The sequence below is a fragment of the Trichomonas vaginalis genome, chromosome II, assembly GCF_026262505.1.
Source record: "Trichomonas vaginalis G3 chromosome II, whole genome shotgun sequence".
In the NCBI taxonomy this organism is placed as follows: domain Eukaryota; phylum Parabasalia; order Trichomonadida; family Trichomonadidae; genus Trichomonas; species Trichomonas vaginalis.
The window spans coordinates 858,208-878,528 of NC_067204.1; the positions used below are offsets into that span (position 1 = coordinate 858,208).

At 34.8% G+C, this 20,321-nt stretch overlaps 11 protein-coding genes and 2 pseudogenes across 13 annotated transcripts, besides 1 other annotated feature; 9 read left to right on the top strand and 4 right to left on the bottom strand.

Moving 5' to 3' along the window:
* Nucleotides 1–201: 201 nt before the first annotated feature.
* Nucleotides 202–15,532: a mobile genetic element.
* TVAGG3_0462810 (phage tail repeat-like family) lies at nt 903–1,295 on the top strand (the record flags this gene model as incomplete). Its single annotated transcript, XM_001309333.2, has 1 exon — nt 903–1,295. The coding sequence occupies one exon, from the start codon at nt 903–905 to the stop codon at nt 1,293–1,295; it is 393 nt and encodes a 130-aa protein (XP_001309334.2).
* On the top strand, nt 2,267–2,668 carry TVAGG3_0462820 (uncharacterized protein; the record flags this gene model as incomplete). Its single annotated transcript, XM_051235132.1, has 1 exon — nt 2,267–2,668. One exon carries the CDS (start codon nt 2,267–2,269, stop codon nt 2,666–2,668), a length of 402 nt encoding a protein of 133 aa, XP_051092956.1.
* TVAGG3_0462830 (uncharacterized protein) lies at nt 2,688–2,843 on the top strand (the record flags this gene model as incomplete). The annotated part of the gene is made up of 1 exon (XM_001309332.1): nt 2,688–2,843. The coding sequence occupies one exon, from the start codon at nt 2,688–2,690 to the stop codon at nt 2,841–2,843; it is 156 nt and encodes a 51-aa protein (XP_001309333.1).
* TVAGG3_0462840 (phage tail repeat-like family) lies at nt 2,862–3,446 on the top strand (the record flags this gene model as incomplete). The annotated part of the gene is made up of 1 exon (XM_051235133.1): nt 2,862–3,446. The coding sequence occupies one exon, from the start codon at nt 2,862–2,864 to the stop codon at nt 3,444–3,446; it is 585 nt and encodes a 194-aa protein (XP_051092957.1).
* TVAGG3_0462850 (uncharacterized protein) lies at nt 3,493–4,353 on the top strand (the record flags this gene model as incomplete). The annotated part of the gene is made up of 1 exon (XM_051235134.1): nt 3,493–4,353. The coding sequence occupies one exon, from the start codon at nt 3,493–3,495 to the stop codon at nt 4,351–4,353; it is 861 nt and encodes a 286-aa protein (XP_051092958.1).
* Nucleotides 4,632–5,294, top strand: TVAGG3_0462860 (uncharacterized protein; the record flags this gene model as incomplete). The annotated part of the gene is made up of 1 exon (XM_051235135.1): nt 4,632–5,294. The coding sequence occupies one exon, from the start codon at nt 4,632–4,634 to the stop codon at nt 5,292–5,294; it is 663 nt and encodes a 220-aa protein (XP_051092959.1).
* On the top strand, nt 5,583–6,479 carry TVAGG3_0462870 (organellar and viral DNA polymerase type B; the record flags this gene model as incomplete). Its single annotated transcript, XM_001309331.1, has 1 exon — nt 5,583–6,479. The coding sequence occupies one exon, from the start codon at nt 5,583–5,585 to the stop codon at nt 6,477–6,479; it is 897 nt and encodes a 298-aa protein (XP_001309332.1).
* On the top strand, nt 8,121–8,517 carry TVAGG3_0462880 (annotated as a pseudogene). Its single transcript has one exon. A coding segment is annotated over exon 1 (397 nt).
* On the bottom strand, nt 9,209–9,589 carry TVAGG3_0462890 (protein of unknown function, DUF4106 family; the record flags this gene model as incomplete). The annotated part of the gene is made up of 1 exon (XM_051235136.1): nt 9,209–9,589. The coding sequence occupies one exon, from the start codon at nt 9,587–9,589 to the stop codon at nt 9,209–9,211; it is 381 nt and encodes a 126-aa protein (XP_051092960.1).
* Nucleotides 10,121–10,448, top strand: TVAGG3_0462900 (annotated as a pseudogene). The gene has a single exon. A coding segment is annotated over exon 1 (328 nt).
* Nucleotides 15,533–15,826: 294 nt separating the features above from the next.
* On the bottom strand, nt 15,827–16,438 carry TVAGG3_0462910 (protein of unknown function, DUF4106 family; the record flags this gene model as incomplete). The annotated part of the gene is made up of 1 exon (XM_051235137.1): nt 15,827–16,438. The coding sequence occupies one exon, from the start codon at nt 16,436–16,438 to the stop codon at nt 15,827–15,829; it is 612 nt and encodes a 203-aa protein (XP_051092961.1).
* A 144-nt stretch (nt 16,439–16,582) lies between these two features.
* On the bottom strand, nt 16,583–17,401 carry TVAGG3_0462920 (protein of unknown function, DUF4106 family; the record flags this gene model as incomplete). Its single annotated transcript, XM_051235138.1, has 1 exon — nt 16,583–17,401. A coding segment is annotated over one exon (819 nt), but the record flags the coding sequence as incomplete, so codon positions are not given.
* Nucleotides 17,402–17,404: 3 nt separating this feature from the next.
* Nucleotides 17,405–17,584, bottom strand: TVAGG3_0462930 (protein of unknown function, DUF4106 family; the record flags this gene model as incomplete). The annotated part of the gene is made up of 1 exon (XM_051235139.1): nt 17,405–17,584. A coding segment is annotated over one exon (180 nt), but the record flags the coding sequence as incomplete, so codon positions are not given.
* Nucleotides 17,585–20,321: the final 2,737 nt, after the last annotated feature.

A 20,321-nucleotide genomic window follows, 5' to 3' on the forward strand; every position in this document is an offset into this window, starting at 1 on the left:
AAAAAGTTCATCTAATGGTTTAGTTGTAGCAACTCTTGAATTTTTTTTTCTATTGGAAGCATATTTTATCTAGAATAAAAATGTCAAATGAAACAGCGTCCTATGAGAGAAATACAACACAACCGACAACTCATTATACAAGCTCTAAATAAGAACACAACAAACTTTTCAAACTATTCTAAGATATCTGAGTCATTGAAAGAAGGAAACTTAAAACTGACATTAAACCCAATGACAGATGAGTTTCTGTTTCAAGACAATAAGAACCATACTGTCTGTATAAATCCAACAAAAGGAACTTTAAACGAAAACCTATAAATGAACTTCTTTTGAAAGCAGATGTTGGCAAACAAAGCTGACAAAGAATGTAGATGCAACAAGAGACTATATTCTCGCATGGACAGATAGAACATACCCACAAAAAACATCATACACATAACATTCTATGACGTAGATGAACTACCAGCAATGTTAGATGACAAAGCTGACAAAACATATGTTGACAATAAAATGTCAAGTGAAGTGACAAGAGCTGACAAAGAATATTCTAAAAAACTCATACACATACCATTGCAAATATTACAAACTTACGAAAACCTTAAACAAGAAAAGTGACGTTGGACATACACATAGCTTCTTCTCAAATGTTGGTATAGAAAGTATTTTAGGAACGATTGAAGAAACTGGTGGGGGTGGATTATATTTTAAACTCCTAACTTTCCAGAAGGTTTAACATCGGATAAAGACATTAGATGTAGAAATGTCTATGTCATGGAGGATGAAAAAAAAGTTAAATTCACTGCTCAAGATTTATATGATAAAAAAGCTGACAAACAGAGCTTCAAACGTTAAAGACAGAAATACTTCAAACAGTATATCCTATAGGTTCTATTTACACGTCAATGAACTCTACCAAACCAGAAGTAGTACTTGGTTTTGGAACTTGGACTCAAATAGTCGACAGGTTTTTGTATTGTGCAAACTCTTCAAAGGAAACAGGTGGAAGTAAAACGATTTCAGGTGCAAATTTACCTGCGCACAGTCACTACATAAATTTAAGTACATCTGAAGCAGGTTTGCATAGTCATAGATTTTGGGATTGGTCAGGAATGACAAAAGGTAAAGGATATGATGTTAAAGAGGACGTTAAGTTTGCTATAAATTGTTACTGGAGTAACACTGAGGTAGGAGGAAGCCATACACATCGCGTTTCAGGGTATACGCAAACAACGGGACAAAGTAAAGAATACATGCCACCTTACATGACAGTTTACGCATGGTATAGAAATGCTTAGTCGTCATTTTCAACTTCTTTAGCATATTCGTCAGGAGTTGTCTTATATTTGTTAGGAACTGTCTTTGAAAGTATACCACCTTGAACCTTAACAAGTTTGAAACGAGGTCTGACAATAGTAGTTTTATTCTTCTGCTTGCAGTGTGTACATTTTGCCATGTTTGCCTAAAACTTCATAATATTCTCTTGTATACTTTCTTCTATTTTACGAACACGAATGCGAGTACCTGTCGAGTTCCCATTGTTGTCATAGTCAATAGTATTTTCATATGGGTCGCGTTTAGGTATTTCTATTTTTACTTTGTCACCTTTCTGAAGTTTGAAGCCCGGCATTCTTTCTTGTTTGTCTCTTTTGACTAAATTATTAAATATATAGTCTTTCTCTAAGTCAGGGTTGTTTTTCATTTCTTCGGGGAGTGGTTTCCCAAACCTTTTTGTTTACGGCTATTGTAAATATTTAAAACTTGTCTCATCTTTGCCATGGAGAAGTGTCTATATTTGTCGTCATATGACATTTCATCTACCTCACCACCTTGTGGTTGATTTAAGTCTCTTAAGATTTTTATACAACTGTCAATGACACCAAGAGCAGAATGGTTTTGGTCGACAATGAAATATTGGTTTACATTTTTTGAACGCAGATAGTTTTTAATATCGTCTGATTTGAAAGAACTTTCACAGTCAGATGTCAGTTTTGTTGGATGGTATTTGTCAACGAATATTGTCAAAGCAGTTTTCACATCTAAAATATTTTTGGACCATAATGGTATGGCTTCACAGTATCTTGTGTTTTGACCAACAAATATTAGCCAGTATGGTGGTCCGTCTTCTCTATACCTCGGAATGTTTTCCAAGATATCCATAAACCAAGCATTTGGTGTTGAACTAAAGATTTTTACCATGAGTGCTTTCTTTGTCGCTTTAGAAACATAGGGGTCCTTGTTTGAATTCGTCATTTTTAACCCATAAGAAATGGGTTTATTTGGCGCATTAGCAGGAGTTGCATCCAGATTTTTGCCCGCAGTGGGAACAATAGCCAGAGGTGTATTTGGAGTTGGAAGGAAGATTTTGAGTACATTAGGTATACTTAAAGAGAAAGCACAACCTATTATACAAACTGTACAGAAAGGTTGGGAGGTAGCACGAGATGCAGCAAATCTTATTCCAAATCCTGAAACAAGAGGAAAAGTTCAAGGATGGATGGACAATGTAGGAAGACAAGCAGGAAACTACTATAACAAAGCAAATGACTACTATAACCAAGCAGGACACTATATGGACCAAGGTGAAAGATTCTTTAACAGAGGATATAACCATGCACAACAGTGGGTAAACAACAACCAACCGCAACCGCCTCAAACGTGGGGAATGTAAATTTTTTTACTGAGATGAAATGAACAATACAGCATTGAGACAAATGGGCTCAAGATGGATTTGTCGGCTTCCAGCAGTTACACAACCACGTGTTTGTCAAGTTCTTCCTATACCTCAAGAAGTTTTAGACCGACTTAAAAAACCTAAACAACCAGTTGAAAACAAAACAAACTAAAATTTTTACTGAGATGAAATGACCGAAGAAGTTGAAACGGTAGATTTGACACCACAAACAAAAAGTTCAGAACCATTGTCAAAACCTGTCAAAGAACTTACAGATGAAGAGAAAAATTCAATAATAGAAAGTGCCAGGTCTGGAAATACAAACCCTAACTATAAAGTCACTTTTCATAGAAATGGAACGGCTAGTATCTCAAAAAAGAAACAGACTCTCACAAATAAAATATTGAAGTCTGAAGGAGTTTATGAGACAACAGATGGAAAAGTTTACTTCACCGACCAACAGTTCATTATAGAACATCTCATTGACTTAGAGTCGAAATATTCTAAACTTTACAACAAACACAAAAAGTTGAAAGGAAAACAAAAACAAATGGCATATGATATTTATGAAGATGTTGACGACACAACCATACCTGCAAGTGAGGTAAAGTCAAATGAACCGAAAAGTGACGAAAAACCAATAGAAGAAGGGGAGCCAAAAACAGAAGAAAAACCAAAACCAAAGTTTAGTCTCCAGACTAAACCAAGCCAACCTTCATTAGCTGGTATGGGTTGGCGTCAAAGGCTTATGATAGCAGGTGGTTACGTAAAGTAAAGAAAAACATATATTTTTTAAAATATATTTTTTTATTTTATTTGAAATGTTTCAGGTTGAAAAACAAAGAACAAAAGTAGCAGATACAAAACCGTTAGACTATATCTTTACAAACGCTGGTAGGACTATATCAGATGAAGAAATTTCATCCGGCTCCTACCGCTTTGACTTTCCAATTCGTTGGCTTCAAAGTCCTTCAGATGCAAAGGCAATAGGATTTAGAAGAGTTTTGTTTTCAAATAGAACTAACGCTTTTATGTTCGCAGTATATTTTCATGGGCAATATAGAGGTTCTGATGGTCTAATAGACAAATTTGACGAAATGAGAATCTTTACAATTCGTTCAGACGAAAGTCTTGAGAAGACTCTAAATGACTTTCAAACTCAAATAAACAAATACTACTGGGAATTTCAAGAAAAATACGACTCTTTACTAAATGGAACATACTATCTGAAACTAGAATATGACAAGATGAACTCCACAGTTTCATTTCAAAGGATTGAAAATAACCCTCCAAGAGATACACAGTTTTTATTTTGGCAAGTAGACAAACGTTCTTGGGCACAATTTCTTCGGTTACTAAACCAGAACGAACCATTACCACCTGACGGTCCGTTCTGGTTTATACGCCCACCAACAGATTTGACAGTTTATAGAAACGTGTTTGACCCTCAAAATGTCATGTGTCATGCAAGTTTCAGTTCAAGCAACAACAGTTTTCTGTGTATCGGTAAGGACTTTTATGACTTTGCTTCTAAATTCTACGAACCACCTAGTAACAGTTTCTCTGACTTTCAAGTTTGGTTCACAACAAATGGTGTGCAACATATTGTTCCATTGTACTACGACTTTTATCTCGAATTGTCTTTCATATATAACTACGGAGAAGTGCTGAAAAAGTATTGAAAAAAGAGGTGGAGCCAAAAATGGCTCGACCTCAAAACAAGCATTTTGTGAAGAATATACCACCCCGCGGAATTCCGCGGGGTGCTTTTTATACAAAATTCAACAGGTGAATTTTCATGAATTTCCTTAAGATAGAAAAAGTGAGTTAAAATGAGATTTTTATCGTTGTGGTCCGACGGTTAAGCCACAAACGAATGTCCGACGGTTAAGCCACAAACGAATGTCCGACGGTTAAGCCACCCAAAAAAATATTTTTTATTTTTATTGTAAGAACTGAAATGACAGTCGAAGCAAAAACGTTCACGAACAAATCTAATGGCGAAACATTCACAAAAGGCACTTACAACGGTATTGAAGTCTTACGTAGAGACAAGGATGGTTATATAAATGCAACAAAGATATGTCAGCAGTTTAGGAAAGACTTTAGAAGGTTGTTGGAAAATAAGTCCTGGGAAGAGTATTTTAAGGCATTTTGTGAAGAATATACCACCCCGCGGAATTCCGCGGGTTGCTTTTTATACAATGTTAATGCAGGAATTCCTGATGAAATCAAACAGGTTAGAGGAACGTATGTAGACCCAAGACTTGTAAACTATATAGCAATGTGGGCTTCTCCAAAATATTGTATAGCAGTTGGAAAAATTCTGGACTCCATAGACAAGAAAGTTCATGAGAAATTAGATGAAGAAGAACTTGAAGATACAGTAGAGAATGCAAAACCTTTGTTCGAACAAGAAGTTAGAAAAATGTGCGGAAAACAATTAGAACATGAACGTGAGATATGTTATGGTTATAGAGACTCTCCATACGAACTAGACCAATGGGAACAAGAAGATTTAAAGAGAGAATTTAGAGAATATGAACTCGCTAAGATAGCATTTGAAGCTGCAGAAAAGAAGTTAAAAGTTTGGGGTCGTTTTGTACAAAAATATTGTGAGTAAATGAACCATTTTTTTCGGCAAAAATATATTTTAGGGTAGAAGGGTATATCTACCCCGTTTTCTACCCCGTTTTCTACCCTCGTAGAAAACACACAAAACTCTTGAATTTTGTATAAAAAAAGCAACCCGCCGTTTTCCGCGGGTTGGTATATTCTTCACAAAATGCTTGTTTTGAGGTCGAGCCATTTTTGGCTCCACCGTATTTTTAAACCAAACTCGTTCATTTTGTGCTGAAATAAAATAAGGTAGTCCCACCAAAAAATATTTTTTTATTTTTATTGTAAGAACATGTTAGCAACAACAGCACCAAACTCGTTAGTCATGAACCCAACTTCAATGTTAGTAGAGATGAAAAGCTTCATTCCTTCTTCATATACTTTCGAAACAGAAATCCAGAAGATAAAGCAAGAACTTCTCCAAGGAGATCTAAACTGTAGTGCGAAAGATGAAACAAATGAACAGTATCTTTATGAAATGCAGGATATTATTGACCATCTACCTAAACTTCCTGAAATACAACAACAAAAGCTCACTATTCCAGAATTCGATGAAATAGAAGTGAAACCATCTGACTCAGTTGAAATAAAGAAGTTCATACGAAAGGTAAATTATGAGTTTCTTGGATTTCATTACAACCACAAAGACTGCGATATGGTATATTTCATTGACATATATAAATCTGAAGAATTTAAGACCTACGACAACTTTGTTTCGTTAGTTGCTGAGTGTGTCTTGCAGATAAGAGATAAAGATAGAAGAGGTAAGGTATGGAACCAACAGATAAAACCAGCAGCCTTTGAGTTAAAGAAGACCATCTACGCCTTACTTGTTTTAGCAGGACAAATTTCAGAATATAACGCAAAAATGAACTCACAATGTTCAAAATGTAAAGCAGCAACAAGGAAATATAACTACTCCGTCAAAGAGATAGAAAGAATGAGAAAAGACCATACTGACTTAAAGAAAGAAGTAGAGAAACCAGCAGAAGATAAAATGGACATGTTGACATTTCTGAACAAAAACTATCCAACTGCTAACGATTTCCTTCTTTCAGATGTCAAGAAGAAATATAAAGAAACCTTCGGCATTGTTAAAACATTCGATGTACTGACAGAAGAAATAGAAGCTACAAAACTGTTTAAAGTCATGAACCATCACAACATATACCATGTAAAACGCTTGTAAATAGTTATGGTAGAAATGAGGGTAGAAAACGGGGTAGATATACCCTTCTACCCTAAAATATATTTTTATTGAATTCTGTATAAAATTCTGAGTAAAATGACATATGGAACACATACTTTTTCAGTAAGGACATATGGGGTAGAAATGAGGGTAGAAAACGGGGTAGATATACCCTTCTACCCTAAAATATATTTTTGCTGAAAAAAATGACCAAATTTCATGAATTTCCTCATATGTTTGCGACCCTCGGAAAACCGAGGAACGAGATTCCGTACGAAAATCGTAAAAAATTGCGAGTAGTAAAAAAAACCTGGTCGCCTAAAACTCATGAAAATCGTGAAAAAATGACCAAATTTCATGATATAACTGTATCTTTTATACAAAATAAAATTAAAGTTAGTTTTTTTAAAATATTTTTTTTTTATTTTGTATGTAAGAACAGGAAATGACAAGCACTGAGTTTGAAACAGTTAAAAAGATAGACAATGAGACCAAAATAGTTAGAATAGGTGATTTAAACGTAAGATACTCAAAGAAATACAACAAATATTCTTTGTCAGACATTTTAACACTATCTGAAGGAAAGAAAGCACACGACTGGGTTAAAAATGCTTCAACTCAGAAAATTTTGACAAGAAATCCTGAGCTTATGATATCGGTAAGATTCTATGGAACAAGAACATATCTCATCGACAAAAGTCTTATACCAGTAGTTTTGTTATGGTTAGACCCAGTTGTTGGATATAATTTCATAACATATGGTTCATTCGATACGGAACGTTGCAGTGAAGGCTTACTTTACATCGTTCAGAAACCGAAGGACTTCAATACAAAGAGATATAAGATAGGAAGAACATATAATATAACTCAAAGATATGACAGTATAGTCAATAGAGTTAAGGTTGCGTTTGTTAACGATATGAGAGCTGCTGAAACAGAACTGCTTGAAAAGTTTGAGAAAATGTATGGTGCTCCCACGAAAGGTAAAGAAACGTTTGAAGTAGATGAGATAGATAGTGCTATAAAATTATTTGACGAAGTTGCTGAAAAATACATGTAAAGCGTTTATTTTTGGTCTTTTGTGAAAGTCAGAAAATAACGCTAATTTTATTTTTTTTATTTTTTTTATTTTGTATGTAAAGACAGATATGTCAACAACCGAGAACACAACAACTGCTATCGTTCATGAAGCTATAAATGAAGAATATGAGTGGGTTCAGTTTAAAAACAACTCCGTCTCATTCGTTCGGTCAAAGATGACATGTACCAAATGCAAAGTATTTTGACAGCATGTTTTGCTCCAGATACTAAGAAACCACAAGACTGGTTTAGGAACCAAAGCACACAAGAACTTTTGAGCGAAGCACAGCGAGACATACTTTTTTCTGAAAACAGTGAAGAACAGCGACTACGAGAAAAATCTTACTCGCCAAAACTCTATGAAAACAGTGAAGAACAGCGAGTAAGTAAAAAACCCAGTCGCCAAAACTCTATGAAAATCGTGAAAAATTGCCAAATGGTTTGAGAGGATATTATGTTCATAGACTTCTCGTAAATAATGTGGCACAATGGGCTTCAGCTCGCTATTCATGGTATGTTTGTAAACTTCTTGACGAACTTCATAGACAAGAACGTGAAGAGATGGAAAACAAGCTTGAAGCAAAAGACAAAGCATACAGAAAGAATACCACGTTCGGTACCAAAAGGAAAGGAAAAGAACTATAAGTATATGATTTATACTGAAGAGATGGAAAATGAAGAAGATAAAGATATGGTTATGTTGCATTTAGTCAGAAGAAACAACAAAAGCTTTTACGACCTTGCTAAGATTTACAAATCTGACAGAAATTGGTTCTATCGCGAAAACTTACCGATTTCAATGACACCGAATGAAGATGTTAAACAAATAGTTCAAGATACGTTACCTCAAACACACTATGATATTAAAGGTTGTACAATACTTACCTTCAAAGAAGATTTGCCGCTACTGAAAGAAAAAATAACAGAGTATTTTGACAACTTCAAACAAGCAGAGTAAATGAACCATTTATTTTTCAAGCTTGACTTCAGATGGCTCAGGTAGCTCTATAAGGTAAATTGCCTCATCTGCTGGGTCTATGTCGGTCATTGTTTCAAGACAAGTCTTTTACTTTTTCAAGACAAGTCTTTTATTGTTTCAAGACAAGTCTTTTACTTTTTCAAGACAAGTCTTTTATTGTTTCAAGACAAGTCTTTTACTTTTTCAAGACAAGTCTTTTACTTTTTCAAGACAAGTCTTTTACTTTTTCAAGACAAGACCCGTTATTTTTCAAGAAATTTTTTGGTGTAAAGTTCTCAAATTTGAGAACAGTGGTCTTGATTTCAGACGATACCCGTACTTTTTCAAGACAAGTCTTTCACTTTTTCAAGACAAGTCTTTTACTTTTTCAAGACAAGTCTTTCACTTTTTCAAGACAAGTCTTTTACTTTTTCAAGACAAGTCTTTCACTTTTTCAAGACAAGTCTTTTATTGTTTCAAGACAAGTCTTTTACTTTTTCAAGACAAGTCTTTTATTGTTTCAAGACAAGTCTTTTATTGTTTCAAGACAAGTCTTTTACTTTTTCAAGACAAGTCTTTTATTGTTTCAAGACAATGTCCGACGTTCCTCTTCCTGAATGCCTTCCAAAGCCAGAAGAACCGACAGCCCCAGCACCACAACAGACTTACTAAGACTAAACACTTACATTTTTCAAGCTTGACTTTTTACAATTTGAACTTTGTTCGCGTAGATATGAATTCTGAAAGAAGTATGAGGGTCTTGTATGACTTTGTACTTCTCCCATAGTTCATGTCTGTCAAACTTACCTGCCATGGACTCTTTCATAAGTTCCATGAAATCGTCTTCGGACAATCCAGGGAAAAGTATAATGTCAGTAAGTATTCTCTTTACATCCTTACTTAAACTCTTTGCTGTCTGTACACAAATGACAACTGAGATGTTAAAGTGTCTGAGCTTCTTAAGAATTCGACACATATCTTGTTCTCTATTCTTTAACAAAGGATGAGAAGCAAAGTCATCTAAGATAAGAAGACATCTGTGAGGGTATGTCTTCCAATCGTAAGATTGCAATTTCTTCGAAATGTATTCTATCTCTTTCTGTTTGTTTCTGAAGTGTTTCTTCTCTAATATTCTCTGCATTTCCTCATTTGGGTCTTTAAACTTAGAATTTATATACTCATTTATAGCATTGTACTTCAAAACTCTTCTTTGGTACTTCTTTATCCAATCTAACAACTCAGAGTCTTTTATACATACTAACTTAGACTTCTTTATAATATCTTTGAACGAATTTACGGTTTGATCGAATTGACCAGAAGTACTACAAATGACAACTAACTCATAGAATGGGTTCTTCTCATCTAGTTCTTGTTGTTGTGCAGCCATTTTAAGATAAGTGAAAGTCTTACCCGACCCAGGTGGTGCAATTAGACCTGTTATACCATTCTGAGCAAATAAGAACTTGTCATGTATAGGCTTTATCTGAGCATTTTCTAACTTCCTCTTGTTCTTGTTTAAAACATTCTCAAATTTCTTGTCAATGTCAGCAAACTTTTTTTCTAACATATTTTTAGAAAAATTAAAATTTTTATCTTTTTGAAAATGTCTAGCGATTTGCTATCTATATTCGAGACAAGCTTTTTGACTCTAAAACTTCTGTCGACCATAAAATCTTACATAGTGTAAAAGAAAGGTGAATTTGTTCTAAAGTTCTGTTTCTGGGAATATGACAAGAACCATAAAACATTAGGCAGAGAAGTCTTTAAGTTTGTCAATGACAGACTTGTTGACAGAGATGACGCCTCTTGGAGAGATGAAGTCCAACAAAAGTTCTTAGAATGCAAAGAAGACACATGCGCTGTTCTTGAAGATGAAATAGGAAACAGAATAGAAGAGCTATTAAAGGACAAAGAACTTTTACAAAAATATGGTTCTGAGAAATTTGACATAACTCCACCAGAAAAGAAGAAGAAGAGAGAAAAGAAAGAAAAGAAAGTAGAAGAGAAGAAAGAACCTGAACCAGAGCCAGAGAAAAAGAAATTTGACATGTAAAAATAAAATTTTATTTTTAGAACATTTCTGGGTCAATGTCAATGTTCTCTTCCTCTTTAGGAGCAAACACTGGCTTAGACTCTAAAATCTTTTTACCTAATTTACCTTGAACTTCAACTATCTTAGACTCATAATATTCATAGTCGTCTGCTTTCTTTGGTTCATAAGGTATAACAAGTTTGTATGCTTTGCCTTCTTTAAGGTTTGAAAACCTTCTGTCAAAATTTTCTTTGACTGCTAACAAACCTTCTATGTCTAAGTCTTCAAATTTCGCACCATTTTTAGTCACAATAGCAACTTAACTGGTTCGATGTTCCAAACTTTGTCAAATGTAGACTTTTCAAAATGGTAGAAGTAAACATTCAAATATATGAAATGGGTCTAGTTCTTCTTTGACTTCTGTCATGTACTTGTTGACTGAAATATATTTCGTCATCTTTTCTATCGGATAAAAAAATATTTTTTTTAAATTTACTCAGAAAAATTTTTTTTATATACGCCGTTCTGTATGTCTAAAAGATTTTTGACATTTGCCAAGAATTGTTCGTTTAGACGCTGCCATATAACCAATACTCTGACAATACTGTTTATATGATCGTACAATGACCTTTCATCTAAACACTCAAAGTTAGTCTCATCTATAAACCAGTTCATATACACTCTTGTTTGCTTCTAACAATGTTTGTCTCTCTTCGGTATATGGAATTTGTCTTGGATTGAACTTGAAATATCTAATGTCATGAAATATGAGAACAAGTGGTTGTAAAAGTTAGTGTCAAAGTTTCTGCTAAGTCGTCAAAATATTCTGTATCTTGCATATGAGAATCTGACGTTCTGACAACTACATATCTTCTGTCAGAACTTTCTAACTTCATCGGAACAACATTGTTTGAAACCATGATGAATTTGCAACATTTTCACAAACTCTTTGGTCTTTTATTTTCTTTCAACAACTCCAACTTTGTCTGTTATAAGACTCTTCAAAGCATCTGAGTTTAAAACCTTTGTTGTATCTATACTTTGAAGTTCGTTACATACTATAAGTTTCATATTCTCTATTGAAGAGTTAAATTTACCGCAGATGTTAAGTTTGTCATATTAGGGTTCGAATAGCCCTCTAACAGTTTGCATAAGATATCTGTAAAGAAAGTGTTCTTACCAGTTCCTTGTTTCTCCAATTATAATGAGAGCAGTTTTTTTAGCACTTGGATATTGTAAGATGTTTGCAAACCAACATAAGATATACTCATGATGACTCTTTCGTTTCCATTGCATATAATTTCTTTGACATGGTCTCAAGCTTCTATAACATTTTCTTTCCATTTACTTGTTCGTATTTATATCCAGTGAAGATAGAATAGAAGTTTGGAGAAGGTGTATAAAACTTTTATACGAACTGAAAAATCTTCTAACTTTGACAATAAGATATCCCAAGCATCTAACATCTTCATTCCAACCTGTAGACTTTTATTTTCTTAAGTTTCTGTCTACATTCTTGTTCTGAAACTATTGTTGCTCTTGGTTTGTTAAAGACAACATCCCATTCTTTCATAACATAACATTCTGGGCAGAGTCGACATAAATGACTAAACGTTTCAAATTCTCGACTGCTTTGTTTATAGTCTCGAAAATGGAACATATTTCTGAATGCTTGGAAGTCATAAAATCTGAAACATCTATTCTGTACATTTTTATAAAAATAAAAAAATATTTTTTTTTATTCTTGACTTTGTTGTTGCATTTGTTGATTTGTTGTTCTTGAGCTATTTGTTGTTGAAGTTGTTCTTGTAATACAATACTTTCACCAGTTGCATCTTCCAATTCGAAACTTTCTGCCGTCATTGACAAATACAAGGACATAAAAGTTTTACAGGACAAAGTTTGCGTCGACTAAGGTTAAGTTTATGTTTGCTAAAGTGTTTGAGTTTACTAAAGCTGAAAACTCTGCATTCGAATGAAAATAGGCAAACCAGCAGAGAAAGTATTGTTTATACGCATAAGTATCTTTTGGTCATAATAGTTTCTGTCGACATTCGAATAGCACTTTGAACCTAAGTTGAAACAATATATAAATAGGTGTGCTTAATGTCAATGGAATAGACATTCCTTGTATGACACCTTTTCCTGTTATAGGAAACTGTTGTAGTAAAAACCAGATATAAGTTTTGTATTATAGCTCATATCGTTTATAGTAAACTCAGTCGGACATCCAAACATAATGAAACCTGCTCTAGTTGCAGCACATGTTACATCCGTCCTTAAAGTATTAAATAAGTCAACAAAACCTGTTGGTGGTATATCTGAGTAAGTATCTTCAAAGGAGTATTTTTTACCATTCACAACAATAAAGTCTTCTGGTGTAAAAGAGCAAACAGCTTTAGTCGTCATTGTGTTTAAGGTCAGTTACAATATCGTCCTTGAGGACTTTGTAAGTTTGTTGTATAGAATTATATGACTCAGGTTTTTAGTCGTAATAGTATAAACCATTATGTCTTCTGCCATTTACTTAGCAACTAAATTTTAATGAAATGTTGTGGTCGTCAAATATTTTTTATGACGTCTGGGAAACTATATTTTAAGTTCAACGTTTCACCTCCTTTCATAACGTATATCTTGTCAATGACATTATATGAAACACCACAGCAAGCAATGTCGGGTTCTATTTCTTTGATGTTTATATCGTCTGCCTCTGTCAAAAGTTTCAATAGTTCTTCAAAATTTCATGAGGTGCGATGACATATGAGTTCACTTTTACAGGGTTGTGTTCGACCAAGTTTAACATTATACCCAAAGCTTGACAAAATCTTCTCCTGAGTTTTAAGTTTGTCTTTAAGTTGTTGTAGTCGTTTCGAATATCTGCAACAGAACTTAAGTCTCTGCTAACTTCAGGATATGTTGGTTGTTCTTTTACAGGAACTATTGTTATACCATCTTCGTCTTCGTATGGTTTCCCACTTCAACATCTCTTTCTTTGACATTGACAACAACACTTTGACTGTTTTGTTTGAGTTGGTGAATTTAACTTCACATCTGCCACCGCCATTAAACCTTTTGAAACACTCACGCTTCTATTTTTCGGAAATGACATTTTACTTAGAATAAAAAGATGGACGTATTCGAGTATCTCTTCGAATTGAAGCAGAACAAAGTTTACACCACACAAACAATACAAGTTCATTGACAGAATAGTTCTTTACACAAACAATGGAAAATGTTATAGAATAGCAGTCTTTGCTGAACAAAATATTTTCATAAAGCAAAGAAAGTTGGTATAACCGAGATGGTGAAAGTTCTTGAAGCAGACAAAAATATAACAACAAAACTGACCGATTTTCTAAAGGTAAGTTTTTAATACAATACTATGTCAAAACTGGCGTACTGTCAATATTTGACGGAGAGAAGTCAGTTCAAGAACAACTTACTGACCTGCTGCCAAAATCTGCTCGATGGAAGCTGTCGTTATGCCAATCTGAGGAGCCCCAGCAGGTTTCATCGAACGAATCTTCAAAAGAGCATCTTCCGTGAAAAGTGCTATTGGTTTTGTAAACTTCTTTGCTCTCAGTTCATCTGGACCGTCTCTGTCACCAGTATATTGTATTTGAACTGTACCAACAGTTGAAATACCACCCATAAAGTCTTCTGAGTCAGCAAATGGAATGCCAAGCCAAAAGTTTGAACGGTCTCCATTTGTATATTGAGTTTTTTGACCTTCCTGTATGAGTCCATACTTTCACATATGGCATAATAGAACTTTGCATTTCAGGGTTAATGGTTGTGTGAAGTTGTTGTTAAAGTTCATAGCATCTAATGTCAAGTTGTATGACCTTCATATCCCACTGTAGAATATTCTTCTCTTGGATAATATTTGCCATCTATGTTTATGGTATTTAATACAGGGTTGTAGAAGCAAGAATAGTCATTTATAGTTCGTCTGAACAGTACAAACATAGTATCTGCATGTTTCATTGCAGTTGTTAAAGCAATATCTGTTCTGCTCCTGGGTCAGCACTTTGGTTTCCAACTTCACCTGCAAAGTCTTTGACAGATATTTGGTGTATAGGGAAATAAGTGGAACTGCAATATATTTGGCAGCTAAAGCATTTGAAATATCTGGGTCCAACATATAGACTGCAAGTCTGCTTTCTATTCTCTTCATTCAAACTTTTCGCATGTGAACTTAACTGGGTCCCAAGCATCTCCAGCAGCATTGAAATAATAGTTACTTCAGTGTTGAGGTTTGAGAAACCAAAGTCTAAGTCAACTTTGTCTTTGCAAAATTCGGCGAATGACGTTTTATTTGTTCCCTTTACGTCTGTAAGAGTGAATGGGTCTTGTGTTGGTGCAATGACTAAGTTATTTTTGCTTGGAGTAAGTTCGATAGAAATTTTTCCTGCCCAGTTTGGCAAGTATCTTAAAAACCTGAAGATGAGGAAAGATGACAAAGGAACTCTAAGTTTCAGTTTTACTTTAGTGACAGCATTTCCATCTGAACCAGAAAGGTTAACATAAACTCCTGGAACGTTAGGGTCAAGTCTTCTTATTTTCTCAATAGTTGCATACTGGTCTGTTTGTTCTCTAGCTTGTGGTTGTACTGAGTTTCTCAAAGCGAACCATTCATAGTTTGCCCATGTTACTGTTTGAACTAAGTCAGAGTTAGAATATATCTTATATCCCATGAAAACTTCTGGAGCATATTGGTATCCGACATAGAAAATTCCATTGCAACCTTTCTTGTCAGACAACTTGGCAGAAGGTTTTATTTCAATGTCTTGTTCCACGTATAAGAAAGAGTTGTCAATAAAAATTATATGAAACCTGTCGCAAGCAATATCTTGTTGTTGAAGAACCTTCTCCAAACTCACCTACGTTTCCATAAGAAACAGCAGTTGTATATTCGTAAGTTCCAGGAACTATTTCTGACCTTCTAATGGCATTGTCGCATTCGTTATACCATTCGGAAACATTTCCATTCATAGCATCCAAAACTGTTGGCGTTATATTCTGAGCGGCGTACATTTCATATGAGTAAAAATATAGAATAGTTGGATTTATATGTCATAATAGAACCACGTGGACCAAGCTTTACTTTCTTCCTGACTGAGTTTTTAACTCTTCTTTTTCCTTCATTGCCCTCTGCTTGAAGTTGTTGCATCTTTGCATTATGTTCATCTAGTATGTTGCAAATTTCCCATGTCCTTTTTGCCTTTTGGCTCTGGTCGCCCATCTCAGGTAACCTATATCCCTAGAAAGATTTTGTCATAGTCTGTATTTGAGTCTTTGCGTATTGTTTGCATGACTCTTTCCTGAGTTCTGGTTCAAGCTCTTCAACAGTGCCTGTCCATATGGAATATGCTCGTTTCCAAATATATGTTTTTGTAGCCATTCTGGTTTTCTTTCCATGTTACCAACAATATCTTTTGTGAATGGGAAAGCTTTTACCCAATCTTTCAGTCTTGCGTCGTTTATTTCTGTAGTTGGTTTTATTTTGTCAAGGAACATGTTTTTCAATACTAACATTTCATTTGGTACTGTCCATTTGAGTTTTCTTAAATATTCATCCCTTCTCAGTTCATTGTCTGCAAAGTAAGTTTTTATGACATTTTGCAAACTTTCGTTTGCAAGGTCATGTACAATAGGTTCTCTTCCTTCGCTCTCCCTAACTTTCTTTCTAAACTCTTCACCAAATATACCATCTCTATGGTTCTGTGTAGTTCTTTGAGATAAATGTTCTAGAACGTCAGGTGTTATATTTCCATCAGCCATGTTCATTTCATACTGGTTCAAAATATCTGCATCTTTCATATCTTTCAATGGCATTAAAGCCGCGCTGAAAATACCAGCTACATCTGGTTCACCATTGACTTCCATTGCGTCTACAACTTCTTGGAATTGTGGTTGTAAGTTTATGAACCACCTATCTGGATTAGCTTTATGACCCCATCTCATTGTAGTTCCATCGTCTGCAGAAACAAAAGTAGGTTTGTTTCCATCTTGGCTAGGTTCTGAATGAACTTTAAACAATGTTTCATTTCTATATGTTTTCTTGAAATTTAACCTTTTATCTTCACCGAGTTCATCCGAAGATTGAACGTTAAATGCTCGTAAGTAAAAAGGGTTGTTGTATTTGTGTACATTTTTTTTCAGTTCTTCCATTCTATGCTGAATATTTTCATCTGGTGTTGGAGTCTTTTGTATGTCGGCAAACATTTTTCGATATTCTTCTACTATGTCAGCCGAATTTTTTTTAGACTCTTGGAAATATTCCATATTCTCCGCATACTCTTGTTGAGGGTCAAGATTTTTCGGCTGTTCCAAATCTTCATCTAGTTCTGTGAAGTTAGTTTCCAAAGGAGTGACTTGTTCGTTTCCTTCAGGCTCTTCTAGCTGTTGTTGCTGAACTATTTCTTCCATGTCTGGTTGTATCTGAACTTCTTCCTGTGGAGTTTCTTGTACCTCATCTGCTGGCATTTCATATATTCCGAGACCGTTTTCAACAATTTCCCTATCTACGTCATCCGCATTCATAAGCTTTTGTTCTTTCGTTCCGTCTCTATTTTTTACGCGTTTCATGACGAAAGTTGAATTGTCATTTAGCTCTGACATCAAATATCTCGGAGTAAATTCATCCATGTCATTTGGATGATATGCTATTAAATCATATCCCTTAGCGAGCTTGTATTTTCCAGGTTTGAGATTATATCCGTTTTGGTGCTGAGCCATAAAGCTAAATAGGTTCGGGTCAGTATTTCCATCCTTGAACTTTCCAATAGCTTCTTTATATCTGTCACTAAAGTCAATACTATCTGGGAAACCACACTCTTCTTTAAGCATTTTTAAGAATTCTTGGTTTCCTTGTTCTCTACTTCTTTTATGTCCTTGCTCTGTTTGTGCTGGTTGCTGTGCTGGATTTTGAACTGTTGGTTGCTGTGCTGGATTTTGAACTGTTGGTTGTTGTGCTGGATTTTGAATTGTTGGTTGTTGTTGTGGTGCATGCCTGTGTCTGTGTCCATGTGACGATGTAAATGTTTTAGGTAGTCCTGGTGCAGGTGCTTCTCTTGGAGGGTTTGGTGGTATATAAGTTCCACTAGCTAGTATATAAGTTCCACCAGCTGGTATATAAGTTCCACCAGCTGGCACATATGTTCCATCTGCAGCATAATGTCCTACCTGACTTTTCGTTCTTAAGAAAGCATTTACTAGGTCTTTTTTGGTCTGTTGTAACTCTTTTTCTTGACTTTCCACAACAGTTGCTCTAACGGCGTCATAGGCACTTTGAACTGCCTGTCTCGTTGCTGTATCTGTTATTTTCGTCATATTTTGTGCTACTTCTCTTAACTCTTTGTCGAAACCTTCAGACTTCAGTTTCTTTCCAGATGAGAAGTCGTTCACTTGTTTCACCTTACTATGAAGAGCTTCGAAGGCGTTCTTAAAGTCAGCATTTGTTAAAGCTTCATTTGAACTGTCTTCATCCGCTTGTATTTTTGTCCTTATTGACCCTATAAGCTGGGCTGCTTTAGCGTTGGCTTGGGCATCTAACCAGTCATTGTTAGCTTTTATATATTCTGAGCTTTTCATTGCCTTTTGCATGGCTGCGTCGTTATTTTTACTTTCTTGTGCTAAGTTTTCATACTGTACGGTTTGGTTTTGCAACTGTAAAAGTTTTCTGCCTTTACATTTGCTTCAACTTCCTTTTTATACTCATCGCTATCCATATATGTCTTCAGGGCTTTTTGTTTTATCTCTTCATCTTTCAGTATTTTATATTGAGTAGTATGGTTTTTCAAATTTATGACATCTTGTTCCATTTTTGCTACTTCTGCTGCTTTTTCTGACACTTTTTTCGCATATTCCTCTGTACTTAGTTCTTTCAGTTGTTCTTCTTTCTTCTTTTCTCTACGTTTAACTCATTGAGTTTCTTTGTGTGTCTGTCATATTCTAGTTTCTTTTCGTTTTCACTTATTTGTTTCTGTATGTCTATGTTTGACTTTTTGACATCTGCTATTTGATTTTTGAGTGAACTCAAATTCATTTGACTTTGAGGGTTATAGGCTGTTCCGTCTGCAGCTCCACCATAGCCTGCCATTTTCGCTAAAGTGCCGCTCTTAAACCTCCACTCTGTGCACCAATAACTCGGTTTAAAAGCATAGGGTTGCTTGACATTTGTTGCAACATAGTGGGGTCATTCAGCATTTGTTGTTGCAACTGTTTGTGTGGTTCAGTCTTACTATTGGATGTTTCAATGCTCTCTTCCTCTTACGTATATTCTTACGTAGCTTACGTGGCATTTTAAGTGAAGTTAAAAAGCGGTTTTTGACAGATGTTTTATTGTGACTTCTTCGTAAAGACTTTGTTGAGACTTCTTCGTAAATGACCCAAAAATATATTTTAGGGTAGAAGGGTATATCTACCCCGTTTTCTACCCTCTTTTCTACCCTCTTGAATTTTCATGAATTTCTTCGTAAAGACTTTGTTAAGACTTCTTCGTAAAGACTTTGTTGAGACTTCTTCGTAAAGACTTTGTTGAGACTTCTTCGTAAATGACCCAAAAATATATTTTAGGGTAGAAGGGTATATCTACCCCGTTTTCTACCCTCTTTTCTACCCTCGTGAATTTTCATGAATTTCTTCGTAAAGACTTTGTTAAGACTTCTTCGTAAAGACTTTGTTGAGACTTCTTCGTAAAGACTTTGTTAAGACTTCTTCGTAAATGAGTGTAAATGACCCAAAAATATATTTTAGGGTAGAAGGGTATATCTACCCCGTTTTCTACCCTCTTTTCTACCCTCTTGAATTTTCATGAATTTCTTCGTAAAGACTTTGTTAAGACTTCTTCGTAAAGACTTTGTTAAGACTTCTTCGTAAAGACTTTGTTGAGACTTCTTCGTAAAGACTTTGTCAAGACTTCATCGTAAAGACTTTGTTGAGATTTCTTCGTAAATGACCCTAGTAGTATATTTTTGGTGTAAATTTCATGAAAATTCACGAGGGTAGAAAAGAGGGTAGAAAACGGGGTAGATATACCCTTCTACCCTAAAATATATTTTTGGGTCATTTACACTCATGAACTTTCTTGTCTATGTTTTGTCAAGATTTCATCGTAAAGACTTTGTTGAGATTTCTTCATAAATGACCCTAGTAGTATATTTTTGGTGTAAAATTCATGAAAATTCAAGAGGGTGAAAAATTAGGTGAAAAAACAGGTGAAATCTCACCTCTTCACCTAAAATATATTTTTATTGAATTCTGTATAAATTTCATGAAAATTCACGAGGGTAGAAAAGAGGGTAGAAAACGGGGTAGATATACCCTTCTACCCTAAAATATATTTTTGGGTCATTTACACTCATGAACTTTCTTGTCTATGTTTTGTTGAGATTTCATCGTAAAGACTTTGTTGAGATTTCTTCGTAAAGACTTTGTCAAGACTTCATCGTAAAGACTTTGTCAAGACTTCTTCGTAAAGACTTTGTCAAGACTTCTTCGTAAAGACTTTGTCAAGACTTCATCGTAAATGTTTTGTTGAGATTTCATCGTAAATATTTTGTCAAGACTTCTTCATAAAGACTTTGTCAAGACTTCTTCATAAAGACTTTGTCAAGACTTCTTCGTAAAGACTTCATCGTAAAGACTTTGTCAAGACTTCTTCGTAAAGACTTTGTCAAGACTTCTTCGTAAATGTTTTGTTAAGACTTCTTCGTAAAGACTTTGTCAAGACTTCTTCATAAATATTTTGTCAAGACTTCTTCATAAA